Source organism: Elephantulus edwardii, unplaced genomic scaffold, assembly GCF_000299155.1.
Source record: "Elephantulus edwardii isolate Elephantulus edwardi_28Jun2011 unplaced genomic scaffold, EleEdw1.0 scaffold00072, whole genome shotgun sequence".
In the NCBI taxonomy this organism is placed as follows: domain Eukaryota; kingdom Metazoa; phylum Chordata; class Mammalia; order Macroscelidea; family Macroscelididae; genus Elephantulus; species Elephantulus edwardii.
In genome coordinates, this window is record NW_006399822.1 from 3,114,686 (window position 1) to 3,140,398 (window position 25,713).

At 51.2% G+C, this 25,713-nt stretch overlaps 1 protein-coding gene across 1 annotated transcript in view; it reads left to right on the plus strand.

The window, feature by feature from the left end:
• Nucleotides 1-3,944: 3,944 nt before the first annotated feature.
• KCNG4 (potassium voltage-gated channel, subfamily G, member 4) overlaps nt 3,945-25,713 on the plus strand; it is a 27,906-nt gene continuing 6,137 nt past the window's right edge. Inside the window, exons 1-3 of the mRNA XM_006888874.1 lie at nt 3,945-4,088; nt 4,219-4,452; nt 15,980-16,738. Coding sequence (XP_006888936.1) covers nt 3,945-4,088; nt 4,219-4,452; nt 15,980-16,738 — 1,137 coding nt within the window. The remainder of the gene's footprint in view (nt 4,089-4,218; nt 4,453-15,979; nt 16,739-25,713) is intronic.

Consider the following 25,713-nt stretch of genomic DNA (forward strand, 5'->3'; position numbering starts at 1 on the left):
AGGTTCTCCGCAGGGACCTGGGTCTGCTTCCAGGCTTCCCTCCTGGCAGTCCTTGCCTGCTCTCCTCACTTCTCTCTCATTTTACCTCATAAAATAGAAGGTGTTAGGGGAGCTCTGGTGGCCTAGTGGTAAGGAGCTGCAACTACAATCCCAGAGGCGCATGGTTCGAATCCACCAGATGCTCTGCTGGAGAAGGAGGGACAATCTCCTCCTGTACCTGTCAGATCTGATTTGACGGTACACTCACACAAAAATAAGAAAATAAAATAAAAATAGAAGGTGTTACGAATCACACGCCTGAGAAAACCCTCGTACATCCAAGCAGAGAATAAGGACTGCATCTTATCCTTAATCGCCTGACAATCGATTAGCTTACTTATTCTATCAGATCACATTATGGGGATCATAACTTAACTGTCACAGCACATCATTATGGAAGTGTCAAGCCACAGAGACTGGCCTGAACGATGTGACGTGAGGGGCAGGAGACGACACAGTACAGTTCATGAGAGCCACCGTGTAAGAAGTCTAGCCACACTCTGGGGCCACCATTCTGGAGAAGTCACAGGGAAGCACTCTGACCAACCATCCCAGCTGAGTCCAGCCTCCTGGCATCCCTGAAAAGGGGCCGATCAATATGACTGATGAGACCATCTGGGAAGTGGATTCTCCTGAGTCCCTTCTAGCCTTTACATCCCACAGCAGAGGCCCGGGGTATCAGAGAGCAGAAACAGGCCATCCCTGCCACGTCCCGCCCATACTCCTGAACCACAGAACCCACGAGCATGGGAAATAATGCTCATATTATGCAGCCAAGCTCAAGGTGGACCACTGGAACAGAATCTGTTCTAGGAGAGGACTGGCATGGTTTCCTAGGGCTGCCATAATGAAGGACCACAAGATGAGGCTTAAAGTAATAAAAACTTACTCTCTGGCAGTTCTCACGGCCACGGGTCTGAATTCAGAGTGGGCAGGGCCACGCTCCCTCCACAAGCTCTAGGGACAATCCTTCATGTCTCCCCCAGCCTCTGAGAAACCGATGTGTTCCTTGGCTTGTGGCTGTGACCACGCCAATTTCCACCTCTGTTTGTGCTTGGCCATCTTTCCCGTGTGCTGTGAGCTAGGCATCTCTTTTCTTCTTATAAAGACACATGCCATATTGGACTAGGGGCCACCCTGATCCTACCTGAGCTCATGTGAACTAGTTGTGTCCACAAAGGCTTTGTTCCCAAGGTCAGCAATTAGGGCTTTAATATACCACTCTCTTTTAAAAATTGTAGTGAAACATTTATACTAGCAGGAGCTCTGGTAGTGATAAGCTGTGCTGCCAAGCAAAAGGTACACAGTTCAAATCCACCAGCTGAGCCACAGGAAAACAATGGATGATCTCCTCCTATGCAATTTACTGCCTCTGGAAACCTACTGGAATGCCAATTCTGAGTCGATTCCAACTTGACAATATATAACAACATAAGTAACAATGCATCTGGACTACTTTGACACCTGCAGTTCAATATCAACTACATCCATCATGTGCAAGCATCACCAATTTGCTACTCATTTTTGGTATCAACTTATAAATTGCTCTATGTTAGACTATCTTTCAGGTCTCAAGGTCATCAGGTCAGAGCCAAATCATAGCTGACCTGGCCCTCCACTGGTTTTTCCAAGCTGTCTATCTTTCTCCCACCGAATCACTGGTGGGTTGAAACACCAGAGAGGCACATCTTTTAGGTTAACAATGCAGTGCGACTCCCTTACAGGCTATGCCGTCAGAGCTCCCTAGATGTATCTTTGTTGTTGCTAGCTGCCACTGAGTCAACTATGACTCTTAATGACCCTATAAACAACCGATCTATCTGATCTATCCCGTGCCATCCTCACCTTGTCTGATATACTGGAACCCACTGGTACAGTCACTGTGTCAATCCATCTTATTGGAGGTCTTCCTCTTTCTCTGGCCCTCCACCTTTCCCAGCATGATGTCTTTTCCCACGGACTGGCCTCTCCTGACAACATGTCCAAAGTCTGTGAGATCAAGTCTCACCATCCTTGTCTCTAAGGAGAACCCTGGCTGCACTTTCTCCTAGACAAGTATGTGTCTGTTCTTTTGGCAGTCTATGGGATACTTGGTACTCTCCTCCAACAACATCCTTCAAACGCTTTGAGTCTTCTTTGCATCCTATACTTTTAGGGTTTATCTTCTAACAAAATATCCAAGTTAACTCGTAACTCCAGAATCTGAGTGTAATGAACAGTAAGCAGAGTCTGACACATTCCCTAGAAGGAAAAAAGGCCTATCTCTCTATCTATCCATCGCAAACAGTGCACAGGCTGGCCTGCCAACCAGCGCTATGACGTGACGCTGAAAGCACATGCAGCCATTCTTTCACCTTATTGCCCATTTTTTTAAAATCACTCTTCCAATGAGAAACTTAGCAGCAGAAATACTGGCCACATAATCCACACATTTTGTCACACACATCCCTCTGCAAAATGACCGTGACATCCCTCTATAATAATTGCTTCACTTCCAATCTCCATAAAGGCCAGTTTCTGACCATGATTTTCTTCCTCCCTGTCTCCATCGCTGTCCTCAGAGACTTCCAGGTTCCCAGCCCCTCCTGGTTCTCCAAGGTGACAAGGAGTCTTTCCTCACCTCCATCAGGAACCCAGGCTTTCAAAAGCTTCACAAAACCCTAACCAAATCCACTCTCACTGAGTTTATTCTGATTCACAGCTACCTTGGAGGACAGGAGAACTGCTTCCTAGGGTTTCCAAGAGGCTGTAAGCCTTACTCGTGCAGAGCAGCTGTTTTATTCAAACGGTTGATCTTTCATTCAGCAACTCAATGTTTAATCCACCACATCCCCAGGGCTCACCTCAAAGTGTTTCCAACTTATGTGATTCTGAAAACACACCAAGCTGGTATATTATGAGGGGAGGGAAACCCTGCTATACACACAGAGCCGGATGTTTAACACGTTTGATTTCTTGCTGGCCAGCTCTGCATCCAAAATATTCCGTCACACTTGATGTTGCTGTCACTCTTTTGCTCTGAAGAGGCCTCTCTAAAGCAGGCACCAGGGCTGCTAAGTCAGTGCCCATCACAGAGTGCAAAACCTCCTCGCAGCCAAATGACTGCAAAAGCAAAGCAATACAGCTGCTCTCGGATCGCTGCAAAGCCAAATACCTTGTTTACTGCTGGTACTGTTTTAACTTGAGATGCGGGAGCACTGGAGAAGCCTGGGATGATGTGGTAGGAAGCCGTGAACTCAAGACACCAAGGGTGTGAAAACAACCCTGCATCCCTGTGCCCACCCCGACGACCAGGCCAGCAGGTTCCACATTCCCCCTCCCTCTGCCATTTGGCGTCTGTGCCCCATTACCGAGCCCACTCCTGCCGAATGATGCTACTGACAAGGGTGGGACAGCCCGGCTGTCTGACTCCCTGGAGACACCAGCACGCCCAGCTTGCAGGGCGCTGGAGCGCTGCCTAAGGCTCCTGGGGCGACATCCCTCCCGAGCTGTGCTCCCCAGCCTATGAGTGCACAGAAGATTCTGGAAGCTTTGGCCCTGTTTAATCCAGAGCTCACCTGGAAGGATGCCCTTTTCTTGAAGCACTTAACACATTCGCGTTCAGGGACCGGTCATCTGACTGCACACAGGCCACTGAGGATGACAAGATCTTCTCCAGGGGTATTCTCGCCACGTCTGCGCCTGACCGCATGGAAAATATTTCCCCAGCCGCCTGATTAAGGAGCCCTGGTGGCATAGTGCGTGACGTGGTGGGCTGCCAGCCCCCGTAAGGATTCACGGCCTCCGAAAGCCGATGGCCGGCTGCCACGGCAGCATCATCTACTGGGCGGCGGTGGGTCTTCGGCTGCATGGTCACGTGTGTTTAAAGGGCTGTAAATCCACGGGGATGTAGCTTAAAGACTAGAATGGAGTCCCAAGTCATGCCAAGCCTCCAGCTGCAGCCTCCTGCACCCCAGAACTTGGGCCTCACACAGCGGTCCCGCATGGTCACCTGTGCCCCTCTGCTCCGCTCCGCAGTTTCAGGCCTCTGCCCGCGGCGACCCCGGAAAGTGCCCTCCGAGGGGCGTGAAAACAACCGTCCGGAGTCCCAGACTTAGGTCCCGCTGCCGTCCTCATCCTCGCGGGTCAGGACGCACGTGCCACCCCCTCCCCAGCCTCTGTCGGGTGACACTTTCCCAGAACTCCTCGCGGCAGCTCCCAGAGGCCCACGCGCCTGTGCGCCGCCGTCTCCCTTCCCCCGGGGTGACTTCCGCTGCCTGGACGGAAGTGCTGGGGGGACACGTGCTGGGTTTCCTGCCAGGTTGCCACGTGCTCCTCTCCTCCAAAGGACTCACGTTACCCTGCGTGGCCAACTCGATGCACTTAAATTGGAAATACGTGAGTCTCTTTCCTCCAAACCTCATCTCCTTTCCGGTGGGTCTTTATTCCCGACCACCTTCGATCACACAGACGGAAAGCCTTGGGTCCTTCCCTTCCCGCTCTGCTCATGACCCCATGGGACTGACCAAGCTCTCCTGAAGCCCCCATCCCGGTAATCCCCTTTTCCTAAAGCACCCCACTTGCCTTCCATGCTCACATTCCCTCCTTGTATTCCCTGTCACACACACTCTTGAGATCTCTTAACTGGGAACTGCCTTGTCTCTTGTCTTCATCTGGTCTCCAGGTTCCAGTCCAGACTTCCTTCAGGGAAGTCCAGTTGGGTCACATGCTTCTTCTGGGGGCCTCATGCTGCTGGACACAATCGCAGTGCCACCTGAGCCGGTTCTCTAGGCCACTGTCACACGCTCTAACCTCACTCTCCCTAATCTTCGGCTCCTTCAATGCTCGCCACACCTCTCACTTCTTGGACATGCGTCCCTTGTAGCCTCAGTCCAGTGACTTCATCAGAGCAGTGGTGTCTTTCGCTCCTCACACACCTGCTTATTCTTACAAGTCCAGCTCAGTTACCTCTTAAAGTATCTTCTCTGAATTTTTTTCAGTTAAGATCTATATATATCGATTTGTCTTGTCTCTTCTAAATTCAATGGTTATACCTCATTAATGTTTCTCACACACAGTATGCCTTTATAGACAGTCTGTCTTCCCCCACATGGAGTCTTTAGAGCCAGGCCTGTCCCTAACTTGCATCAGAATTGCTCAGACTCTACCAGTGGTAAATCCATTCTGTGCAGGTCTCAGCAGGGAGTTGAATTCCAGAGGAATCTGGAATTCTTAGGCACGCTGTCCAAAACTGCCCTCAGCAGCCCACAATGTAATGTTCTATTCCACCAAAGAATTTCGTTATTAATATGTGTTTTATTAATCGTTATTCCCATAAATAGGCTTTCGGATGATACAGGGAGATTACAAACAGGTTAGGTTAGAGGTAAATTAAAATATTACCTACGTAGTTTGATATATACCCAGTCTTTTTTTAGATATTTTACTCAACTTCAAACCCTTCTCTTGATCTCTGAGGCGGGCACATCCCTGAAATGTAGTCTGACTAGAATGTAAAACACAACAGAGGTCTAGCAAGAGTGGTTAGAACCACATAGACCTGGTTTTGAAATCTTGACAGGTGACTTACGTCAGAGTCTCATCTCTGTGCTGGGAGAGTAATTGCTTCCACCTTGCAGCACCATTGAAGGGGTGATAGTGTCTACTGAGTTTAGCTGAGTGGTACACAGAATTCAGCATGAAGTGGCAGTGGGGATGCAGCGTCCACCCTCCCTGACCCCTGCCTGCCTCCTCTGAGCAACAAGGGAGGAACTACTAGCTCGACTGACTCTCAGTCTTAAAAGCTGTCTCCTTTCGGTTTGGTCTCTGCATCCCCTGACCCATCACAACTGAACGAGTGTTTGTGAAGCACAATAAAGCAAAGCTCACTATCACAGAGGCTGCCTGTAGTCACACAGGAAGTCAATTTTACAAGAAGTCAGTAGTTAGGAACATTCATTGTTCTTATTTGTCACTTGTTCTCCTTGTTAGAAAGCTTTGTAATAAAAAGCTGTGGGCACCTGGGTGAGAGGATGGGGGCAGAGATGCAGCTGAAATGTCAGCAGGGGCTCCGCTGGGCCGTTCACCAATCAGGATAGAATGAGGATGACTTCTCTCAAGACAAAGGATTCTCTAGCAGCAAGAGCCTTGTCCAGCTGTCAGGCCCTTACAGTTCAAACTCAATGCCATGTCCCTTTGTACAGTAACTGTCCCTAACAATACTCAACTTATATAAACTGCTGAAGGTCAGCTTCACTTACATTGGGGCTAATTACATCTCCAGCCTCATTTTCTAAAGCACAAATTATAGCCACTTGTAAGTGGTCAGCTATCTCTTTCTTCTCAAACTTTGAACTGGCTCAATCTGGCTTGATCGTCCCTGCATTGAGAATGTGTGGTTCACACCAGCTGTACTGAATCAGAATCCACAGTTTACAAGATCTTCTCGGGGCAGATTAACCAGCAGAGTCTGCAGTGCTTGCACTGAGCAAGGCCTGCACGAGGTTCCTTATGTTGACTTGCTGATGTGTGGTGAGCACGTCTACCTGGGTGTTACCAAGTCTCACAGGGGAGGGTACATTTATTTCCTTAAATCACTGGAGTGCCCAAAAAATTGTCTAGGTATGATAAAATAGATACAACCCTGATGCCTCTCTTTCCTGATTTTAAACCACTGAGGCACTCCAAACTTAGTATCTTCTGTTTTCTTTGTGTTGAGGTGTAATCCATACTGAATGAAATGAACCGTCTACATCAATCACAGCCTCACTTACTCTGAAACCAAACAACTAGATGGTTTGTGGTTACCGCTACAGACTGTTGATCAGACCCATGATAGTGAGGGGCTTTGGTGGCCGAGCTGTGCTGCAGTCTCAAAGTCACACAGTTCAAATCCACTGACTGCTCTTCAGGAGAAGGAGGGGCAATCTCCTCTCGTGTGATTTAAAACCTGCTGGAGTTGGTGCCAACTTCATGGCTCACAGCAACAACAACATGATAGACCATGATAGAACGAGAAATGGAGAGAAAAAGTTGAGACAGCACCTCAGATCCCTAAAACAAAACAAAAGCCCTAAAACAACAACAGAACAGATTTACCTTACTGGTTGAGACTGATGGCCTCCTTGAGATGCTGGACTGAGATAGTCTTTAAACTTTGAACCAGAATGGAGCCTCTGCCTGAGGTCACCTTTTGGCTAAGCACCAGATTAACTCACAAATAAAGACAATCACCCTTAACCGCCGTCAGCTGGATGAGATCAAATGGTTAACAACTACTTTAGGAGAAGGCTTATATCCCTCCACCCCCCAATGATGTTTGAAGTTGCCTGCTGCTTTCTTGACATTAGGTGACGTTTTTCTTGGTATGTATTTGGCTGTTTCTAGTGCATCTGCGTAGGTTGTTGACAGTTCTTTATGATGTCATTTATTAGTTGCAGATTTTATTGGGGAGGGCAGTGCGCTATGCCAGGAGTCCTTTCTGGACTTGTGCGGTGGTGGGAAAGCTCTCCTTTCCTCAGGTCCTTCAGCTCCTCTTTGGGCTGCAGTGCGGCTTTGCAGGAATCTCGCCTGACTGCCCCCTGCCTCTTCTCAAGTTTGGAATTGTTCTTTGTAGTGCACAGCAGTCAAGAGACCAACTCCCTCACGCAGACCCCACACTCTATCCAGAACAGGCTGGGCGTATGGGCCCTGTCTCAATCCGTGCTCACTCAGTTCTCGCTCGCCCTCCAAAGAATTACTTTGAAACACATGTGAGAGGGCAAAACAGTAGGGAAAGTAGATTCATGGAAACGAAACAACCAGAACAAAAAGAACGAATACATTCACTTGTAGAGAATGAAACCAAGGTCACTGAAAACTTTGTTGAATGGAAACTTTACTCTGCAGTGTAAACCTGTATGGAAAACAGATAAACAATGCTGTGGAGAAGGTCCCTCTACATCTGCATCCTTCTACGTTTTCTAGATTTCTGTGCATGTGGGCACGTCTATCTGAAGGGCAGATTGTCCTTCTAAAGGGTTGTCCCCATCTGCACCTCTAATGGTGTCACTGCTGATTTAGAGCTGCCCTTCCCAGGCCTGGCTGCACATTAGCATTACCTAGGGAGCCATCAAGCATTGCTCTGCATGCAGCCTCAGCCCTGAGCTTCTGCTTTAATTGGTCAGGATGCAGCCTGGTTACCGGTTGTTCTTAAAGCTCCCCAGGTGATGGTTGTGTGTTCTTGGATGAGATCCACAGCGGCTAGAAAACCACTCATGATTCCCTATTGCATGTCATTCACCCACAGTACAACAGCTCCGCTTCTCTGCAATTCTCTCAGTATTCCGACTCAAGGACGTGACTGAGTAAAAAGATCTATTCCATAACCCCCTAGACCTGTGACCAGGGAAGATTTACAAACAGGGTCTTTGACAATGTAAAGAATTAAAATGGGGTCAGCCTGGGTCATTGAACTGATTCTGATTCATTTGGCCCCAAAGGGCAGCGTAGAACTGTCTCGTAGGCTTTCCAAGGCAGTAGACATTGACTGTCACGGATTGTCATGTCCATCTCCTGAGGAGCAGCTGGAGGATTTGAACTGGTAACCTTTCTGAGGATTGAGATGGACCCTACATCCATTCATTGGTGTCCTTCTATGAGAAACCCCCCCAAAACCAAACCCATCAATTCAACTCATACTGACCCTACAGAACAGAGCACATCCACCCCATAGTTTCTAAGACTGTAAACTTCACAGAAGCAAACTCTTACAGGTTTTTTTTCCTTTGAAATGACTGCTGGGTTCGAACCACAAACCCCTTGGATGTTACAGTTAAGTCCTGTTGTGTTGGAACTGATCCATAGCTGACCCTCTAGCCTTTTCAGAGGCAGTAAATCACTGGGGAGGAGATTGCCCAGCTTGTGGAGCAGCTGGTGGATTCAAACTGTGTGCCTGTGGGATTTCAGTGCAGCTCCTTACCACCAGGCCACCAGAGCTCCCTTTGGAGGCGTGCCTTCGGATGTTAGTTGAATATTTTAGTCATGATGCTAAAAGGGCTGCTTCTGCTGAGAAGATTTGTGTACATACATGCACATGGGGAAAACCACATGCAGGCAGAGACAGAGATTAGAGTGATGTCCTGAGCCAAGAAATGCTGGAGGTGACTAGAAACGGCGGTAGATCTGGAAGGGTCCCCCCACAAGAGGGAGCACAGCCCTGCCAATGCCTTGATTATGACCCTCAGTCTCAAGAACTGGAAGAGAATAGATTTCTGCTGTTTGGAATCACCCAGCTGTGGCTTGTGATTTCAACAGCTCCAAGAAACTCATGTTCAAGCCCCAGGCCGGCTTCTCCATTTCTGCAGAACGTTGGGGCTTTGAACACTCCTCTCAGACAGCTACGACACCAGAGAGCACCCACACAGTGAACTTCTCAGCTCCTGCCTGGGCTCGACCAGAGCACAGAGGCCATCAGGGCGGAAGCTCCTGTGCTCCCTTCTGGGAACCTGTGGGAGGTGCATGCTCAATGCCCTGCACACCTGGGTCCTTGAACTGATGGGCTGAAGATCCTAACCAGCAGGGTAACCTTGAGCAAGCCCCTTCTCTAGACCTCTGGTCTCCTCTGTGAAGCGGACCTCATGGGGTCAGTGCAGCTCCAGAAGATAAGAGAGTGGGCATGAAAAATGCTTAAGAAAACTACGGAGAAGCCAGTATGTATTGGCCATTGGATCCGAAGATAATTTCAACCATTGCCTGCTGAACCATCTTCCTTTGAGCAGTGAGGAAACTGAGGCCCAGAGAGGCTAAGTGACTGACTGGGGACACACAGCAAGTCAGTGACAGCACCGAAGCCAGCACCCAAGTCCTCAGTCTCTTATTTCCTCCTCACGCCATCCAACCCCACAACAGGCAGCTACACTTGTGTTGAAGCCTTGATCCTCCTTGAACTTCCAGCTCTTTCTGTTTCTAATAAGAAAGAGCAAAGAAGAATGGATGCCTTTGGATTGTGGTGTTGGTGAAGAAATCCCGCGGACTGCTGGGAGAACAAACAAATCTGTCTTAGGCAAAGCCCAGTCAGCGCTCCTGGAAGCAAGCACAGTGAGAGTCCACCTCTCAAACTTTGGGCATGCTGTCACTGGGGGACCAGTGCTTGCAGAAGGACAGCAGGCTTGACAGGGCGGATGGTGAGTGAAAAGAACACACACACACACACACACACACACACAGAGTGACATGGATTGCCACAATGAAGGTGACAGTGGGCTCCAACTCATCACTATTCAATCTTTTCATATGCATATGAAAACTGGGCAGTAACTAAGGAAAAGCAAAGAAGAGCTGGTGCCTTTGAATGTCACGAGGAGTGGACGGCCAGAAGGGCAAACGAGTCTGTCGTGGATACAGCGAAATGCTCCTAGAAGATGATGTGGCTCGGTCCCACATATTTGGACATGTTGTCAGGAGGGGCGCCAGTTCTGGGAGAAGGGCATCATGATCAGTAGAGGGTCAGTGGAAGACCGTCGAGTGGGAACACTGACACAGTGCCTGCAACATGGGCTCAGGGACACCAGAGCTTCCAAGGGCGACACAGGACAGGACGGCCTAGCTCTGTTCTGCTTCTGGTCGCTAGGAGTGGGCACTGACTTGACAGCATCTAACAACAACTCCGTGGTGAAACTACACAGAACAAAAGAAGTGGCAGCCCAACACGTTTTGCCTGAAGCATTCAGGGGTATTGATTACAGTCTGCGTGTCACACAGTCACCATCACTTTCCGGACTCAAGCTCGCGTCACTCCACCCCCGCTGTCTGAAGCTCCGGCTCCTCTGAGCTGCTGGTGGTGGTGCGCACCGTCAAGTCAGAACCCACTCATCGCTGACGCTGCAGCAGGGTGTCAGAGGCTGTAAATGACACCGGAGATTGCCCATCCTTCTCCCATGAAGCAGCTCGTGGATTCAAAGCTTGTGCCTTCAAGTGGGCAGTGCAACTCCTTACCACTAGGCCACCAGGGCCTAATTCCCCCTTTTTTCCCTCTTTGTTTTCATAATTAAGAAAACGGAAACTTGGAGACCCCAAGTCACCTACTCAAGGTCGCACAGCTGATTTTCAACAGGTAGAACTGTCATAATGGACTTCCACGAGGTAGGAGGCTTTTGAGATCAGAAGCTCGTGTTCTTACAGCTGTGGAGGCTGCAGCCTGAATCGGACCTTGTGCTCTCTGCTGGCTCCGGGAAAGCTCATCCCCTGGCCCCTCCACCTGCAGGTGGCCCTGAGCATCCCTGGACATTCCTTGACTTGGAGGTTTGTCCTCATACAGCATCTCCCTTCTGTGTGTCTCTGTCAGTCCCTTCACCTCTATTCAGAGTCACCTCCTAGAAGGCATTGGGACCCACCTGATTCCAATGTATGACCCCTGGAGGTCCAGTGAGTTAAGTGTTGAACTCTTAATTGAAAGGTCACTGGTTTGAATCCACCTGCTGTTCCACAGAACAAGAGGCAGTCTGTTTCCATAACCATTCACAGCCTGAGAAACTGCAGGGGGCAGTTCACTGCTGTCCTGTACGGTCACTGTGAATCCAAATGGACCCAGTGGGTTTGAGGGTTTTTACTCCAATCCAACCTCATTAATTTAACAGATGTCCTCCTTCCACACAAGGTCGTGGTGTGGGCAGGTGTGGGGGGCTAGCACTTAACCTTTGCTGTAAGGGGACACAGTTTGAGCCTAACACACCCACGTGCACGGGAGCCCAGGGTCGAGTGTGTAGACAGCCATGCTCACGCCCCTTCCTACTTTCTCATGTAGCCTCCTGATGCTGAGCTCAGAGGCTGGGCTTCTGCCTCTGAACATGGCCCAGGCCTGAAAGTGGCACAAGTTTCTCTCATAGCTCCCACCCGAGGCCCTTGCCATCGTCTGCACCCTCCCCCATCCAGGAGCCTCGCAGGTGCCCCTATCCCAACTTGTCCTTGCTTCCAAGTCATGCTCCTCCCTGGCAGGGGAGGGAGCACGGTTGGCTCCTCGCGGCAGTTGGCAGGGAGGCCGCTGCTCCTGCCCGCTGCTGGCTGATGGAGAGATTATTCCTAAGCCCGTCCCTTCTCTCCACCCCCCCGCCTTGCAGGACCACACTGCTGTCCCCGTGAGACTCGGAGCACAGTGCCCAGCGCTGGAGCAGGACAGCCTTCCAGTTCACTCAGCCGGCTGCTTGTTGTACAGAAACCCCAGGCCCAGCCCCAGCTGGAGGAGAGGGGCCTCTGAGTCCCTTTACAAACCCACTCACCCCCTAGGACTCTGCAGCTGCTGTAGAAAGAGACGCAGAATGAATGAACTTCTCTTTTCTGGAGGAAGCCCGGGAGGAAAGGTTGCAGGCTAACTCAGCAGAGACGGCTGGGTTTGGGGTTCTTCTCTCCCTCCTCAGCACCCCCACAGACCTCTTACCCAGTCCCCCAGACATGGGCTTCCCATGCCTGGCCAGGGAGCAGCCGGAATCAAGCTCCCAGAGACAAGAAGGTGAGTCCAACTTCGGGGAAGTTGGCGTTTCCTGCAGGGGTGAGTGGATGCATAGGAAGTGCTTGGATACCTTGAAACCCTCTTCATGGGAGGGCTCTCTGGGGGGGACATCTTTCTTCCCTGAAGGCTGAGAAGCTTTGGGGCCAGCTGTTTGGAGGAGGGGGCAGTGCTCTGCAAAGTTGAGTTTGCAAATACAGAAAGGACAGACAGTGATCAGCAAAGAGCTCAGGCAAGAGGCAGCAGCCAGGCTGGACTGGGCTTTGCTGTGTGACCTTGGACAAGTCACTAGGACTCTCTGAGCCTTGGATTTTGCCCTGAGAAAATGAGAACACTTGGAGGAAGGGCTCCCCAGATTTCAGAGAGCTCTTCTGCTCATTCTGCCCGGCTGCCCGGGTGATGAACAAAGTAATGCATGCTGAATTCCAGGAGGCTGGGAGGAAGCAAGTGTGAATGCAGGTCTGTGATTCACCTCCTCCCGGCCTGCCTGCGGGAATCCAGCTGGCTCTGAAATGGAGAGGAACTTGTATTTCCATTCAGCCGCGAGTCTGCCTCTTGACTGGAGTGCCTCTTGCAATGCAAGGGTATAGATGCTTTGCGAGAGCCCCAACTGGGGAGGAAAGCCTAGGAGATGATGTGGGCATGTGGGCTGGGAGTGACTGCAGAGAAGGTGTTTTAACTCACGACACTGACCCCAAAGCCCTCGTCCTAAACCGAGAGCCACAGAAGGTCTGAAACAGAATGTGATTAGAATCCCCTTCATTTTGCAAATAAAGAGACTGAGGCACAGAGAGGGGGAGCCACTGGCTCAAGGTCACACAGCAAGGGTGTCAAGACAAGTACCCAGTGAACCAGAGGGGTGCTGCTGTCAGAGACATGAAGCAACCCTGAACCCTCCTAGTCAAGTCTTTGCAAATGAGAAAGCAAAAGAGGAGGCTGGCAGTGTGGAATTTCTGCCAAGGGTCACAGCTGTACTGGGCACATCACTGGCGGGTCTCACAGAACATTCTAGAACTAGCACTTTCTGGATGTCAGATTAAACATCAGACCTGTTACTCAGCACCCTGTGCCTCAGTATCCTCCCCTGTGACATGAAGATGCTAATGTCTGCCTCCTGGGTCTGTTAGATGAATCCATGGTGGGAAGCACAGCCCATTGGAAGCATCTAGAAATGTAACCCACACCAGGATCTAGCCGCCTCTCATGTTCAGTGTTTGCTATGGCGTGGGCACTTACACGGTCCCAGTCACATAGGCCAAGGGAGGGGTGAGATGGGAGAAGCCCACCCACCACCCAGGACAGCACACCGGAAGGGCAGGGGCTTGAGGACGGACACGCCGAGGCTGGTCCTTGCTCACCCATCTCACACAACAGGTCCACGTCCCCATATCTGAAGGTGGACCACTGAGACCTGCATGGTTAGGCCACAACCCCAGGCCCCACAGTCAGCTTAGAGGGGCAGGGCTCTGGCTAGTCCAGCTTGGGAGTCAGTTACTTGAAACCGGAACGTATTCCAGGAAGAGTCTCACAGGATAGGAGTGTCTAGCCATCCTTCCCTCTGTTGTATTCTTTTGTTCACGGATACGTGTGGGCTGCCATTCAGATGGTCCCTGACTGTGGCATGGCGAAGCAAAGCCCTGCCTGGCCCCGCACCATCAGAATGGACCCGTGTCATCCGATGGTGTTGTCACTGGCCCATCTGCAGGGTAAATGCCCAGGCCTTTCCGCCTATTACTTAGTCTTGAAATTATGTGGAAACTGGTTCAGTGAGCAACACGCCAGCCTCCAATGACAGGTGGTGCCTGTGCCCAAGGACATGGTCTTGAGTCCATGCCGACTCCTGACGACCCTCCATGGGGATTCCAAGGCTGCAAATCCTTATGAGAGGAAATAGCCCACATCTCTCCTGTAGAGCGACTGGTGGATTCGAACTGCTGACCTTTTGGTTAATGGCCCAACATAAAATGCACTGTGCCACCAGACAACACATTGTAAATCCACTGCCATCGAGTCAATTCTGAGTCAACCTCAGAAACCCTGTCCGTTGGGTTTCTGAGGCTGTAAATCTTTAGGTGAAGAAAAATTGATAACTAGGTAAGTCAGTGAAGGGAAAGGCGGCACACAATACAGGGTCGATTAGAACCCGCAATAAAGCGTCCACATGAAACACAGCACTTAATTCTCTAAAAACAAAAAGGCCATGAATGAATCTATGAGAAGAAATCAGTATTATTTGTAATCTTCACTCGAAAATTAGTTTGAAAAAACTGAAAATAAATTAAAAGTACCCTAGCCTTGAAAATTAAAAATGTAACAAAACAAAAATGAGACTGCCCATTTTTCTCCCAAAGAGAGGTTAGTGGATTTAAACTGGCAAACTTTGATGACCAGGGCCCAACATGCATAGGAAGCTGGTGAAAATGCCATGCCCTGGGTCAGATTTTCCTTGGGCCTCAAATCAATATTGGTGTTCTTTGGCACTTTTAAAAAGGTCCTTAATAGTAGACTTGCACAGTGCAACATGCATTTTGATTTCTTGACCGCTGCTTCCACGGGATTTTCATATTACAGAAACTGGCATGTTGTCCTTAGGATCCAGTCTTTGGGAAAAGGACATCATTCTAGGAAAGGTCAGTAAGTGAAAGACCTCCAACAAGAAGGACTGACACAGTGACTATAACAATGGGTTCGATTAGATCAGAGATGGTGAGGACAGGATGCTGAGGATAGGACAGAGTTCAGCTCTGTTGTTCACAAGGCCACTGTGAGCATGGTGAGCTCCGTGGCATTTAAGAACAACAAAAAGCTTCCATGGGTGCTGATGGGGGGTCCAAGTGGGCTCAGTGCCTCCCATGCATACATGTCACCTCCTATACATATACGTCGCCTCCAGGTCCCATGCATATATGTCACTCTCATACCAACATGGAGCCTCTCCTGCACACACATCACCTTCCATGCATACATAACGCCTCCCGCGCAGACACATTGCCTCCCACGCATACATGTCATTGCCTCCACATCAGCTCCCACGAATAGACGTCTCCCACACATGCACCTCGCCTCCTGTGCATACACACCTTCCCGTAGATGTCTCCTGTGAAGGCGCCCAGGCATAGATATTGAGTTCCACGTATGCGCATCACTTCCCACGCATAGATATCGCCTCCCACGCACGCACGTCGCCTCCTGCGACTACACATCACCACCTGCACATACATGTCACCTCCCACGCATAAACGCTGCCTCAGCTCACTGCACATAGACGCCTGCGCATGTACGTCACCTCCCACGCATAGATGTCGTCGCCCGCGCTCGCATATCGCCTCCCACGTGTACATGCTGAATGAGCGGTTAAAAGAATGACCGGTGTTAGCCGGGCTGTACGGAACATGACTCCAGAACCCCTTCCTGAGGGCGTGGGTTCTGAGCCCCAGACTGACCCTTGCTGTCCCCTGTCTCTCCCTCCCCTGGCCGCAGACGGGTAGAGCCAGCCCGGCTCAGGACGACGCGGCCATGGCCCTGCCTTCCGGGGACCCCCTCTACGGCTCCTGCAGCCCCCTGAGCCAGCTGGGGCCCGAGGAGCCGCCGTCCACCAAGGGCCTCTACTACCGCCGGGTCCGCAAGGTGGGCACCCCGCGCGCGCGCCCCGCGGCCGACCTGGAGGAGGAGATCCTGGTGAACGTGGGCGGCCGGCGCTACCTGCTGCCTTGGAGCACGCTGGACGACTTCCCGCTGAGCCGGCTGAGCAAGCTCAAATTGTGCCGCAGCTACGAGGAGATCACGCAGCTGTGCGACGACTACGACGAGGACAGCCGCGAGTTCTTCTTCGACCGCAGCCCCAGCGCCTTCGGGGCCATCGCCAGCTTCCTGGCGGCCGGCAAGCTGGTCCTGCTGCGCGAGATGTGCGCGCTGTCCTTCCGCGACGAGCTGGCCTACTGGGGCATTGACGAGGCGCGCCTGGAGCGCTGCTGTCTGCGCGCGCTGCTGCAGCGGCGGGAGGAGCTGGCGGAGCTGCGCCGAGCCGAGGCCTCGAACCCGCCGCCCGAGGCGCGCAGGCCCGGGCCTGCACCCTCGCGCTGGGGGCTGCTCATGCACCGGCTGCGCGAGATGGTGGACAACCCGCAGTCGGGACTGCCCGGCAAGGTCTTCGCGTGCCTCTCCATCCTCTTCGTGGCCACCACGGCGGTCAGCCTGTGCATCAGCACCATGCCCGACCTGAGGGCCGAGGAGGACAAGGTGAGTGGCTGCGGGGCAGCACCCGGGGGTCCCCAACACACTCAGCACCTGGGGCGCACGTGATTGTTGGGGAGACACGTCCCCAGAATTGCTCCAGTGCCTTTTCAGGCAGATGGAAAAGTGAATATGGCCCAGCCCAGATCTGGTGGCCTGCTGGCTGCCATCCCAGAGGCACAGGCTAGAATCCACTCTCTGCCGCGGAGAAGGACTGGCAGCGTCCTCCCGTGTGGTTCACAGCCCCTGGAGGGTCGGCTGTGGGGCAGCTCCGACTCATCGGTTCTTAACAATAACGAGTGTTTTATTATTGGTGGGGTTATGTACCACCAAGTCGGAATTGACACATAGCTGGCCCTCCAGTGGATTTTCAATATTTAATCGCATAGGAGGAGACTGCCCATCCTACTTCTGCGGAGCAGCTGGTGGATTCAAACCGCCTGTCTCGGGGATTGCAGTGCAGCTTCTTACCACTAGGGCGCCAGAAGGGTGCCATCAAGTCGATTCCGCCTCACAGTGGCCCGATGTGCAGAAGGAGGCCTGCCCCTTGGGCTTCCCAAGGCCATCATCATGCAAGTGGGTCGGCTGCGTGTTTCCACCCCAGTCACTGGTGGGTTCAAACTGCTCTGCATGACCAGGGCTGCTCCAAGACTTCAAGAGGCCCATACAGAAACACCAAAATGTTCAATCCGAAAGGAAAATTGAAATAACCCGACTTAGTTTATAGTCGTCCTTAAACCAAAGCAACCAAGAAAGATAATATTTAATAACTTTTTTGAACGACAGGCTGGCTACAAAGAAGAAGGCAAAGTGCCTGAAGCTCATGAAAATGCTCTAATTTCTTTTAAAATCCGAGGGGAATAAATGAGTACAAGTCAGCTTTGATGATATCAGTTTTATACCAAGACAATCATAAAAGATCGTTTTTAATAATTTTTTGGAGACGGCATCTGGGAAAAGTGTCCAGGGCTCCCAGGGCCTTGGAGTGTGACCACTCTGTATGCGAGGGCAGTGGCTACGTGCTCAGGTGTTTAGGTAAAGGTGAGCGGTTCGAATCCACCAACAGCTCCACGACAGAAAGATTTCTCTAAAGAAATAATCCATTAAAGATTAAACCAAACAATCAAATGCACTGCTGTTAGGTTCATTTCCAACACATCCAGCAGCTTCCCTCCAGTTTCCAAGACTGTAAATCTACAAGAATATATATTGCCTCTCTTGCCCCCATGGAACAGCGGGTGCATTTGAACCGATGACCTTTGGGTTAGCTGCACGACATAGAACACACTATCCCACAGCTTTACCACCTTGAAAAGGCAGTTCTTCTCTGTCCTGTAGGATCACCATGTACTGGACTTGACATAAGGGTTGACTTTACTAAAGCTGTCCTAAACACCAGATTGTTTCTGCTTAGTAACTTTTTTTCTATTGTGATTAGTAAATGGGTTTTCCATTCCAGAATTCATGCACACTGTTTGTTGACAGTGATTGTCATCCCCACAATAGAGCAGCACTCGTCCAGCTCCCTCCTTGGCTTTCCCATTTCCATCTATTCTTTTTTACCACTTTCTGCCTTCTGAACTTCCTTTCTGGGCAGATGCTGCCCTTTGAGCTCATATCGCTCGGGGTTCTAAGCAATGTCTCCTTGCTGTTACTAGTCTTCTCATGGGTCTGTATAATTTTGGCTGAAAGTTGAGCCACAAAGGGGAGCAAATATTTTGGCATGGGCCCCTTCAAACTCTTTCCCGAGAATATGAGGAACCCCAGGCCTCCGCCTCCCAGGGAACCGGATGGTCTGAGGAGCTAAGGAAAGAATACTCCACTAGGAAGGTTATTGAAATGATGCTTCATTCTCAGAAAAGTGGATTCCTAATTTCAGATGCTGTCCTCTTTTCTGTACTTTCCACCATGACTCCCAGTGTTGTGACTTAAAGAGCTTGTATCACAGCAAACACAGACTGACAATGAGCAAAAGAAATCTGTAAGATCAAGTGCACTGTGTATGACTCCTAACAGCTACCAGCTGCCACCCGTTTCCTTCCCTTTACAGACAGATCCAAAGACACGCGGTAGAGACAGAACTTTCTAGATAGAAAAGATTTGCGTGAAGACCCAGCCCAGGGCATCACTCTAAGAGGGCTTGCAACAAATATTTGTCAAATAAAAAAGTGTCTCCTCCAACCTGTCAGTGTGTTGTCCCAAAACAAGGAAACAAAAGATGTTGAGACTTGCAAACAATCCTTCCTCCTTCTCTCCTGTCAGGAAGGAACTGTGGATCGATCATGGGCATTTTTCATTCTTTAGCACGAAATTATGTGAGTCGGGAGCTTGCTTATTCAGACTGTTTGTCCATGACCTGTGTGGTTAAAACATTAGGACCAGCAAAACTAGAGCTCATCTGGGACAGGGGAAAAGATGACTAGAAACTGGGGCCCGGAGAAGGAGTGGGATGGGTACTGTGACAGTGAGCACATTGCAACAATGTCACAGAGCAAAATGGGTGTCAGTTACTGAATAGGAGACTGATCTGCTATGTAAATTAAAGCTAAAAAAAAAAAGGACCAAACCAAGCAACCTGCTCACTCCATTCCTTAAGAATGTGAACTTGGACTTGGTTAGTCACTCCAGACATCCAGTTAGAAATGAGAGAAGCCTGCAGAACTGGGCAGCTTCACTTTTAGCTGGGAGTTCAGATGGCTAAGTCTGCCTGTGTAAAGAGAGTTTTTTCGCATTTCCAGCCTGACTAGGGATATCTGTGGCATCATAGTTAAAATATTCAGCTGCTAACCTGAAGGTCAGTGGTTCAAATCTACCATCCTCCCTGCAGAGTAAAGGTGAGGCAGGCCGTTTCCATTAAGACTTACAGCCTGGAGGCCTCATGGAGCAGGTCTGCACCATCCCACATGTCGCTGTGAGTCAGAATTGACTCTGTGGAGGTGGGTTGGCTTCGGGTTTGTGGCCGGCCTCACAAGCATTATGCTTTCTCCCGAATAAACCTGTTTGTGTATGCCACCCAGAGAGGCAGCTGCATGCCTGCAGCATCCCCGACGAGACTGGCCCGTTGACGCGGTGATCCCCAGCCAGGTGGCTGGGGATGGTGCAGAGGACTGCGGGAGGGCAGCCTGCCTGCAGCCTCACGTTTGCGTGGAGAGATGGCGTCCTCTCTGCCAGCATATGAGCCCCCAGATTCCACACCCGCCTTTTCAGGATGGTGTCTGAACACCGTCCTGTGCAAAGGGTCAGCTGCTGACACTGCCCAGCACTTGTCTTCACGTCAGCAGGCCTGGGAGGTGCAGGGCACATCTGGCCCCAAAGGTCTCTGCACACAGAGCAATCAATTTAACCACCTCAGTAGGCTTTTCTAGGGGAGACTCCCCCAGGAATCTGACCCCCTAGCAACCTCCATAAACGCAAAGGAGAGCTGGAGATTGGAGTGAAGGGTTATCTCACACTTGAAGGAAACCGTTTTCATTTTCTCTTTTCTAACTTCTCACAGCAAGAACTGTGTGTAACACATGGGACTGTTAAACCAGTAGTCACAGGCTTGAATCCATAAGCCACTCCACATGAGAAAGATGGGCAGTCTCCTCCTGTGAGGTTTTACGGCCTTGGAAACCCAGTGGAGGGTCACTGTGGGTTCAAAACCACTCGTAGGATTATCCCTTGGAGTGAACTTGGTGCAAGTGATGGGAGGTGTAAGATATCTGCCTGAGATGGAAAGTTAAAACAGCAGGAGGTGGTACCCATGGTGCCCCCTGAGGCCCAAGCCAGGCATCTGAGCCAGTTTAGTACATAGACCCTTGTAGGTCTAGATATCTGTGGGGGAGCAGGTGTTTAGGAAGTGTCTCTCTTGAGACTGGCATTGGAGGTGATGGATTTACTTAAGCCTCACAACATTAAGTGGTCACTACTGCTATTCCCATTTCATAGATGGAGCAACTGAGGCTCAAGGAGAGTTTTCTTTATCATTTTTTTACCCTCACAGGTAGCAAATGGCAGAGCCAGGAGTTGAGTACCACTCTGCTTAGCTGTGGTGGCAAAGATGTGTTACGTGTTGGGCTGCTACCTGGAAGGCTGGCAGTTAGAATCCACAGCAGCTTCAAAGGACAGAACGAGGCAGTCTGATCCCATAAAGAGTTTGTCTCAGAAAGCTGGTGGAGGTTTGCCTGAGTCAGAACAGGAGAGAGAGCGTGGGGCCTAGGTTTTCGGCTTCATTCTAAATTCCCAGCCTCTGTATCCATCCCATGCTGCCTTTCAGTGTGCACACCTGCCTTTAGTGCAGACCTCAGTGATGTTAATGTTTCTAAAGCAGCTAGGCTTGATAAATGACTTCTGGGAGCACTTGGAGCTCTGGTAGCACTGTGATTAAGGCACTCAGCTTTAAGCAAAATGTTAGTGGTTTGAACTTCTCAGTCTGCTGTATGAAAACTTACAGCCTTGGGAGGCCTGGGGCAGTTCTGCTCCTTCCCACAGGATCACTGTGTCCAAGTCCACTGGACCCCATGGGTTGGCTTTGATTTGGCTTCATGTCCACCAGCAACCATGGTGTAGAGTGCCCTTTCCCCTGTCCTCAGGGGTCCCTGGCCAGGCAGCACCTCTAGAGTCCCTCTTCCTCTCTGTGGGTTGGCAGCAGCAGCAGCCCTCCATCCTTTCTCTTCACGGCTTCTGAGATACTCCAGGTGCGGATTCTTCTCACACAGCTCATTGCTCTGACGTTTGAACCGATTCCTAGCCGACCCTCTGTTTTCTGAGGGTATACGTCACACAGGAGACAATTGCTCATCTTTCTCCTGTGACGAGAGACACAGCTTTTGCGTTTGCAGCACATTCCCTGATGGACCACGCCACATGTCTCTGTCAGGCAAAGAAATCCTAACGTCTGCTTTGATGGCCCTGGATCACGACCCTAGTCCTGACACCTGGCCAGCTCAGCCTTTGCTGTCCTTCACCCCCCTGTGCCTCTGTTGCTTTCCTTACTTATAGAACCAACATGAGAGGACTATTCTTGGGTTGATGCAAAAATTAATGACATCAGTTGCTAACTGAAAGGTTTGAGTGCACCCAGATGTGCCTTGGAAGAAAGGCATGGCTATCTACTGGAACTTCTCAGACATGGGGTTTCATGAATAGGAATGGACTCAGCGGCAGCCGCCACCAGCAATACCTATTTCAGAACATGATGATGATGAAGATAGATCACAGTCTATTTTGGGGGTACTGGTTCCACATGAGCACGTGTTATCCCCTACCCCCCACCCCCCACACACACACACACACTGGGACCCAGCTCCGTGCTCCATCCATCCACTCTCTGCTTGCATCTCCCTCCCCAGCTCCATCCAAGGCCAACATCAGCACCACGGTCAGCAACCCTGCAGCGCTGAGGTTTCTGCCTGTCCCTGACACCCATCACTCTTCCTTTAATCTGTCCACTCTGCTATTCTTTCCAGGAGTGGGGTAGTAGCTTATATGTTGGGCTACTAATCATATGTCAACAGTTCAAATCCATCGGCTGCTCTGAGGGGAAAAGATGAGGCCATCTGCTCTGGTGAAGATTTTCAGCCTCAGAAACCCTACGGAGGGTCATTAGGAGCTGCAGTCAGCCTGGCAGTAGTGAACGACTATGTGCTGACGATTCAGTGGCAGCAGCTAGAGGCACAGAGCCTCGCAGCTTTGTCAGCCCTGGCCAGCTTTTGCTTATCTCTCTGTCCACCATGAATGACTGTTTACAAAGTGCGGGGAACTTGTCACCCTGCAGTATGCTCACAGGACTGCAGTGTGTGACCCACCTTCTGTGAAGGCCCCCATAGCACCACCCCGGGAATATATACACAGGACTGCAGTGTGTGACCCGCCTTCTGTGAGGGCCTCTGTCCACCCCACACACACCTGATGCCATAGAGTTAATTCCGGCTTGCATCAACCCTGGAGGACAGAGCAGAGCAACCCACTAGGGTTTCCAAGGCAGCAGAAGCAGACTGCCTCCACTGCCTCACTTTCCTCCTTCAGAGCAGCTGGTTGGCTCAAGCCTCTGACTCTCTGGTTAGCAGCTGAGAATGCACAGAGGCAGAGAACGTCTGCAGAATGTGGGTGGGCGACCTCAGCCTTCCCTCCGGTCCTGCAGTGGAGCACCTGACTCGAATGGAGGAAGGTGAAGGAGGAAGCCTGGCAGAGATGTTGGAACGGCCCACTGGTGGGACCATCAGCCTCGTCCTTACGCCAGCCCACCTCCGGGGCTCTGAGTCTCCCTAGCTTTGGTAACAAGTGTCGAGGGGCTGCTTCTCCAGCCACCCCTCTTCCCTCTCACCTTTCCGGAATCCTGAATCACCTCTCTTGTTGCTTGTGCTCTGTGATAGCTGTTCCAGGGATTCTCATGGTGTATTCTATACTCTGCCAATACTGTGGACTGGAGGACTATCCCATGGAGTGCAGAAGGAGCACACGAATTGGTCTTGGAGAACGTGCACACTTGGTGCTCTTTAGAGGTTGGAGGGAGACGCTTGGTCTTTGGGCATGTTGTCAGGAGGGACTAGTGCTTGGAAAAAGACATCATGCTGCGAAAGGCAGAGGGCCAGCACAAGACGGGAAGATCCTCAGACAGGAAGGACTGGCACAGTGACCGTGGCAGTGGGCTTGAGCTTGAGGAGGGCGCACGACAGGGCAGGGTTCAGATCTGTTGTTTTTAGGGTTGCTGTGAGTGGTGGCCGGTTCAGTAGCTCCTCACAATAACCGGAGAACTCTTCCTCACCGTCTGGGATCACTGCTCACACCCGTCACCCTGTGTCTCTCCCAGAAGCACTTACTGCAGTTGTGTCAACCCCACTTTGCAGTGGCCTGTAGAACAGTGTAGAATTGCCCCCCACACACACACCCCGTAGGGTCTCTGGGGCTGTGCTCTTTATGGGAACAGACTGCCTCACCTTCCTCCCTGAGAGCAACTGGTGGGTTCAAACTGCTGACCTTTTGGTGAGGGGACCGACACACAGTGCGTTTCACCACTGTTCGAGAGCTACTCTGTGCCCGGCCCCTCATTACTCCCTTTCTCCTGTTTCTTTATTTAATCCTCGTCATCACCCATTTCAGAGATTAGAAAAGCAAGTCCCCAAAAGGCTACTTCACAACCAGCTAAGCATCTAGGGATTCTCGCAGAAGGCAGCTGCTTCTAACAGGGACCCCACCCCAACCCCAAGGAGGTCCAAATGGTTAAATGTTCAGCTAACTAAAAGGTTGGCTGTTCAAACTCATGCAGAAGCCCAGGTGGTGGCTAGGAAGAAAGACCTGGCAAGCCACTTCTGAAGGTCACAGCCTCAGAAGCCCCAGGGAGCACTAGTACTCTGGACACTTGGGGTGGCCATGGGTCAGCATCAACTTAATAGCAATTCTGACTTTTCAGACCTTAAGGAAGCAAGAACTCAGGCACTCTAAGGGCCTGGGTGAGGTGAGGGTGATGGGGTCAGTGACTGGCCATCCCTGGGGCTGGGGTTTAGAGGGGAGACGTAGAAGTGGAAGGAAGAGACAGGAGACCAATTGAGACTTGAGCAGGACCTTTGCTGTGCCAGTTCCCGGGTGGGCACCTCATCTTGTACCCACAGGCTGTGCTTGGTAAGAACCACCCTGCTTACAGTACACAGCAGACAGCACCCTCAGAGAGGTGCCTGGCCAGTCCAAGGTCACGTAAGAGGAGTACAGCAAGAATATGCTTGTGTCCAAGGGACAGGAAGTGGGTGGTAGAAGGGGCAGAGGGGACCTAGGAGGAAGGGCTGGGGGGGAGGTGGGACAGGGGACAGGGAGTGTGGTGAGGACATGGGAAGGGGCACGAGGCAGAGAGAGGGCAGCAGGACTGGGAGATGCTGTAGGAGGATGAGTCAGCAGTCCACAGCTGAGCCAGGCCCCAGGGGAGTCAGGAAACAGCCGGAGCTTGAGGCCAGGGCCAGAGGCAGAGAGAGCAGGGCACAGGCAGAGGGGAAGCTGTGACTGGACCTGTGGGACCAGCACTGGGCTAGGCGCCACCGCAGCAGAGGTGACAAGTAGCTGATCGGATCCGGCTGGATCCAGATAGAGAACTGGCAGGAGGGGGTGAGAAGGCTCCAAGGCCCATGTGAGGCAGCCACCCCAAAGTCCCTCAGCAGGCAGTGGCTCTGCCCAGAAGGCCCTGAGAGCACCTGGGGAGCAGGGACTTGGGGAAAGGAGTGGAGAAGAGAGAAGACCCGCACCTCTGCCCACCTGGAGGCTCAGCAGACTTCAACTTTGGACTCAGAGTTTTAAAAATAATTGAGGTATCATTCACATGCCATTAACATCTGCCTTCCAGAACGCAATTCAGTGGTTTTTCATATAATTGCGTAGTTTTGTACACATCACCACTTCCTAATTTCCTTTGGTCACCCTCAAAGAAATCTGGTCACCAAGGCCAGTCCCCCACCCCGTTCCCTTCTCGCCTTCCCCCAGCCACTCCCCAGGCCTCTGATAACCACTCTTCAATCTGCTCTGTCTCTGTGGATTTGCACTTCTGCACAGTTCATACCCTTGTTAGCAACAGAATCATACATTCTGTGGCTTTTTTGTGAAGGTCACCAGGCTTGTATTAGGACCTCGCTCCTTTTGATGACTCAGTTATCATTCGTTGTTTGGATGTACCCTGCTTTGCTCATCTGTCCATCTGTGGGGGGGACAGTTGGGTGCTCCCACTTGTGGGTCACTGTGAAAAAGGCAGCCATGCACATGGTCTGTGTGGACTTATGTTTTTACTTCTCTTGTGTAAATACCTAGAGAGAAATTGCTAGGTCATGTAGTTCCTGGTAGAAGACCCTCAAGGAGATGGATTGAAACAGAGGCTGCAACTGTGGGGTCAAGTACAGCGAGACAGGGAGGCTGGCATGGATCAAGTACAGAGAGACGGGGAGGCTGGCGTGGGTCAAGTACAGAGAGACGGGGAGGCTGGCGTGGGGTCAAGTACAGGGAGACGGGGAGGCTGGCGTGGG